General features: G+C 39.6%; 1 protein-coding gene across 6 annotated transcripts in view; it reads left to right on the forward strand.

The window, feature by feature from the left end:
• The window catches only part of LOC122564370 (lysine-specific histone demethylase 1B), a 107,614-nt gene that overhangs the window by 62,765 nt on the left and 38,849 nt on the right, over positions 1-6,000 (forward strand). For all 6 annotated transcript variants that reach the window (XM_043719147.1, XM_043719148.1, XM_043719142.1 and 3 more), the window contains one exon: positions 3,232-3,359. In XM_043719147.1, the coding sequence (XP_043575082.1) occupies positions 3,232-3,359 (128 nt within the window). The remainder of the gene's footprint in view (positions 1-3,231; positions 3,360-6,000) is intronic.

A 6,000-nucleotide genomic window follows, 5' to 3' on the forward strand; every position in this document is an offset into this window, starting at 1 on the left:
TTTGAAATATTCAGAGGTATATTCTGTTGGATAAAAGGTAAAAATAAAAAATAGGGATCCACAGATATTCAAAGCTGTATATAAGAGGCTGAAGGGTGAACTTAGAGATTCATAACATCATGAGGGTCATTGATAGGTGAATAGTCAAGGTTTTTTCTTTCCCCCAGGGTAGGGGAGTCCAGAACTAGAGGGCATAGGTTTAAGGTGAGAAGGGAAAGATTTAAAAGGGACCTAAGGGGCAATGTTTTCACACACAGGATATTGCATGTATGAAATGTCTGCCAGAGGAGGTGGTGGAAGCTGTACAACAGTAACATTTAAAAAACATCTGGATGGAAATGTGAATAGGAAGGGTTGAGAGGAATATGAGCCAAATGCAGGCAAATGGGATATCTGGTCAGCATGGACAAATTGGACCGAAGGGTCTGTTTCCATGCTGTACAGCTGTATGACTAAATACAGGACAGTTTTGTTTTTGTAGCTGTGCTGTAAAATGATAAATTTACCTTAGCCATCTAGTGTTTGTGCCCTGACCCTTAATTTTGTACAGTTCACTTAAAAATGTGATTTTCTGATAGTGTAGAATACTTTAGCTACCTTCTCCGCTCCCCATCACCCCAAGTTTTAAAGGAAACAACACCAATATAGGTTGTTATGGACCAGGCCAGACCCCCTCAAAAATATTTTAAGAAGGTAGCCTTGACCCTAACTTTTTCTTATGCTAAAGGCAGATGTGAAGTGGGTGTTTCAGGTGTGATACAACTCACTGGTCAAATCACTCAGCTTAAAGTAAAACAAAATTTATTTAAACACTGCAATTGAAACAGACAAAAGAAAGGGGAATTTAGAATAACCTAACTGTTTGAAAACTTTATTGACTCGATACATTAACTGTCAATAATTAACTGTTCCAATGAAGTAACATCCCATAAACACTCCCCTTGCCAGAAAGGTAAATTCAAGCACCGATTCTATCAAGCAGGAGGGATCAACATCCAGAGAGAGATTTCAGAGAGTGTCAGCGGGGTCCTTTACTGAAGCTTGCACTTCTTCTGGACTTGTGATTCTGCTTGTGACTGCTACAGCAAAACAAACTCAAAAAAAAGCCTGAACTGGGAGAACTGACCATTCCCCTTCCATTGTTAAACTGGACTCTTCGTTGCCTCTGCCTTTACCACCTCTATTGGGAATAAAAGCTAAGGACACAATAACCTTTTTAAAGTGACAGCATCATCACAGGGTTAACAGTATTAGTGAATCTTAACAAGGCATGCGCAAAATATTTATATATTCTGCCCTTTTGCCCCATCTCCATCCATTTTACAAAATGTTGTGTTGCAATGTCTTTCTGGGTAGCGAGGAATGTGATACAACGTTCAGATTTGAAAAGGTTATACAAGTTTTCATGAAAGTAAAGTGTGCTTCTCCATATGTTGCCATTGGTCCTTGCGCAAAGCAAGTACACATGGGGTAAGAATTTTAAAGATTGAAAAGCTACTCTAAATCTTGCCATGAGTCCATAGAAATAGGAACAGGAGTAGTCTGCTCAGCCCTTCGAACCTTTTCTGCCAGTCTTGAGGATCATGGCTGCTCTGACATTCCTCATATCCACTTTCCTGATCTTTCCCTGTAATCCTTGATTCCTCCTGCTCGTCAAGAATCTATTTCTCTCAGACTTAAATATATACAAGGACTCTGCGCCCATCACACTCTAAAGCCAGGAGTCCAAAGACAATCAACCAATCAAAATAATAATTCCTCCTCATTGCAGTCTTAAATTGACACCCCTGAGACTATGCCCTCTAGTCCTAGACTCTCCCATGGGGAGAAAGATCTTCTCAACATTTACTGTCAAGCCCTGTAAATCCTATATGTTTCGCTGAGAACTTGGGTGGCATGGTGGCACAATAGTTAGCACTGCTGCCAGAGCCAGAGACCCGGGTTCAATTCCTGCCTCAGGCAACTGCCTTTGTGGAGATTGCATGTTCTCCCCGTGTCTGCATGGGTTTCCTCCAGGTGCTCCGGTTTCCTCCCACAGTCCCACAATGTGCAGGTTAGGTGAATTGGCCATTCTAAATTGCCCATTGTGTTAGGTGAAAGGGTAAATGTTGGGGACTGGATCTGGGTGGGTTGCTGTTCGGAGGGTCGGTGTGGACTTGTTGGGCCGAAGGGCCTGTTTCCACACGGAAAGTAATCTAATCTAAACTTCTCATTCTTCTAAACTTCAGCGAGTTGAGTCCCAAACTGTTAGTCTTTACTCCTAAAACAATTCCTTCATACCAGTAATCATCCCAATGTACATTCTCTGAACTGCCTCCTTCCTGTTGTTGTTAAGTCCATTTTGAACATTGATTATTTGTTTGATTGCTTTTTCCCTACCATTCCCATCCTCCCGTCCAGCTCACTTTCTGTCTTACTGCCTCACTTACTTGCTCCCTCTGGTACTGAATAATAGTCCATGTGTGGTGCTAATGTCATTTTGTAGGACGAATACGAATTTTTGTTCTTTCCCACGGGTTAATCATCAGTGAATATTGGTTGATCTTGAATTAGAATAAGCAAATAAGCAATGGTTGGCTGTGTTCCAGTTTGATATTCTAAAAAACTGGAGTTGCTGGGATTCTGAAATTAAAGCAGAAAATTCTGGAAGGCACAGTCAGGGAATCTGTAGATAGAGAAGCTGACTTCATGTTTGAAGTTTGGTATGCCTTCAGAATTGACAGATCAAGTCCTGTTCCTTGATCTTGCATTTAAACTGCAGGAGGCCGAAGACTGAACGATCGCATTGAAACAAACTGGAGATTTTGAAATGGCAGATGACTGGAAGCTTGGGATTATGTTTGCAGACTGATCGGAAGTACCTGACCAAGTAGTTGACCAAACTGTGTTGGGTGGCTTCAGTTTAGAGTAGACTGCATTGTGAGCAGTAACAATTGTTATATTAAGTTGAAAAAACTGTACAAAAGTCACTATTTTATCTGAAAGGAATGTTTGAATGAAGGAATGAGGTGAAATAGCAGATGTTGTTTCTCCTGCATTTGTGTGGAAAGGTGGCTTGGAATACGAGAGTCATTGAGAAGTACACTGGGGTGTTACCAAGTGAATCTTTCCTTCTAATTCGAAGAAGAGGGCAAGATATGTTTGTTTGGGAAATGGCAAGCAGATTTGTTGAACAAAAGGCTTCCAAAAAAAAAGCAAAACTCAACATACAAGTTTTTGTTCTGTGTGCAGAAAAGATTGAGGAGATCTACCAAACTTTTATTCAAGAATCTGGAGTCCAGTTCAGTGAACTAGAAGCCAAAGTGCTGCAGTTTCATCTTGGCAACCTTGAATATGCATGTGGTAGCAACCTACAGCAGGTAAAAATAAAATGAAAGAATCATCTGAATGCTATAGAAAATTGTCAGTGATGTATAACATTGATTTTAGTAATAACTGCAGTAATTATAAGTTGTATTTTCAGTGGCTAATAGTTTATACTTTGTGGGTCTTCAGGTAGAGAATTGTAAAGGGATGCTTGGACCGGAGAACTCAAATTTTTCTGGAAAAAAAATCCTCAACAGATTTATTTTTTTCAGTAATGCTCGAATTCTGTACTAATAAGGGAGTAACTGGTGTGTGTAGGTTTAATCACCATTATAGAAATGAAGTTTCAAGGTGATCCAAGGGTTGAAATGTTCAAGGCTACACAGTATTTTGGAAAGATAAACCGTGGCAAAAGAATAGATGTACCCTTGACAGTGAACAATAACATAAATGAGAGAGGATCTATGCTCAGATGTTCATACAGTACAGTCAATATGGGTCGCAATTACGAATGGCAAGAAGCATAGAATGCAGGTGGGACTAGTTTATAAACTCGCTAAAAGTAGTTATACCATTGTACAAAATATTAAACAAATTATTTGAGCAAAAGTAATCTAAACATTGTGGGGATTTTGATTTTTGTATAAATCAGAAAATAAAATGGCCTGGGTAGTATAGAGAATTAGCTGAAAGAATGTTTTTCAGGATTGCTTCTGAAAGCACACCATTGTAGAGCTGTGGTAAAAGCCATTTTGGATTTGGGATTCTGCAATGAGGCAGGTTCAGGAGCAACAAAAGCAGTGTTTGAGAAAATCCATTCTGGCTTAATCTGCAGAGAGTGAAAACAATTCCAGTTTGAAGTCCACTGCGATTCTTCTTTGGAACTGAATTCGAAGTGTTTTTAAGCACTGTAAGACCTCTAATAATTGATTAAATGGGGAGAAAAAAATTAATAAATTAGCCAAGAATTTACAAATTTGGCCTTTTGCAGCCACCAAAGGACTATGGTTTTGGGAAGAGTGCTAATATAAATTTTGATTTAAAAGCAGAAACAAGAGAAGTTATGGCAAATGGGGAAATTGCATGGATATTCAATATTTTGTCTTTACAGTAGAAGGGGCAGCTTGCATTTAAGACATAGTGAGTAACCAGGGCTCGAAAGAGTGAATAAGTTAAGATAGTTAGTCTTAGTAACAAACAAATATAGGCACAGATTGTGCATTTTCAGACTGTCTAGTTGAGTGCCACAAGGATCATGCTTTGGGCCTTAGCTATTTACGATCTACAATAATTACTTGGATGAAGAGACAGTAACGTATCTACGTTTGATACAAAGCCAGACAAAAATGCAAGTTGAGGAGGACACAGGCTACAGATAGCAAGATGGTAGTTGACGTGTAATTTGTACCTGAAGTTATTCGCTTTGATCACAAAAATAAAGCAAATTTTTCATGAAAGGTGTGACACTTAGAAATATTAATGTTCAAATAATTTAGTGTGCATGTTCAAGGCTCACACAAAAAAGTCTACAGATAGAGAAAGCAATTGAAGGCACGTTGGCTTTAATTGCAAGGTGTTTGAAGTAGAGGATTAGAGGGGTGTTGCCATGATTGTATTGGGTTTTGGTGGGCCATATCAGGAATACAGATTGCAGTTTGGTCTCCATATTTAAGGAAGGCAATACAGGGAAAGTTCACCAGATTGATTCCTAGCATGTGAGGATTGTTCTCTGATGAATGACTGAGTAAATTGGGCCTATATGCTCTCGAATGTGAGTCAATTTCATTGCAATATGCAAGACTCTGAAGAGGCTTGATGGAGTAGATGCTGAGAGAAATGTTTCCTGAAACAAAAACATGGACATGGTCTAGAAATAATCAATTTTTAAATCAAAGTGAAATAGACAATAGGTGCAGGAGTAGGCCTGCAGAAAGGTGGTTGCAAAAGGCCAAATTAAGTAAGAGCATCATATAATCTTTCAGCAGAGACAGAAGAAAGTTGCAGAGGCAGCTAACCAAGTGGTCCTAATGTTAGTGACAAAGGAATCCATGAGTTCGTTGCATATTTCATGTTCGAAGGGAATGTGGGAAAGGATTTTAAACAAATGATTTGAAGTAGGCAAAAGATCCTTTGATTCCGGGATGATTCTAGAAAAGTGAACTATATTTGCAGATGGAAGATGAAACATTTGTTCGTATGTTGTGACCCTGTCACATTCGGTGAATTGCTAAAGTGGTTGGTCACCATATAACTTTGAGACTGTCTTTCTTGGATTTGAAGTAAAGGCTGTTCAGGGGGAGCAGCCAGGTGAGAGAAGGTAATGGTTTAATGGTGATTAGAGTGTTGAACATGGAGGTGAGCATGTGGTTGAATAGATCAATAACTCTAGAAATCTTAAGGTGAATGGAGGTCCAAAACACACACATTTGGGAGAGGGGTGGAGGTAAGATCCAAGGAGGAGAAGATGGCAGAAGTATAAGGGTTCAGACTGCTGTGGAATTTAACTGAAGGAGCCACATGACACTGTGACAGACTTAGGTAAAAACAATGACTGCAGATGCTGGAAACCAGAGTCAAGATTAGAGTGATGCTGGAAAAGCGCAGCAGGTCAGGCAGCATCCGAGGAGCAGTAAAATTGACGTTTCGGACAAAAGCCCTTCATCAGGAATACAGGCAGAGAGCCTGAAGGGTGAA

Source organism: Chiloscyllium plagiosum, chromosome 29 (genome assembly GCF_004010195.1).
Source record: "Chiloscyllium plagiosum isolate BGI_BamShark_2017 chromosome 29, ASM401019v2, whole genome shotgun sequence".
NCBI classification, from domain to species: Eukaryota; Metazoa; Chordata; class Chondrichthyes; order Orectolobiformes; family Hemiscylliidae; genus Chiloscyllium; species Chiloscyllium plagiosum.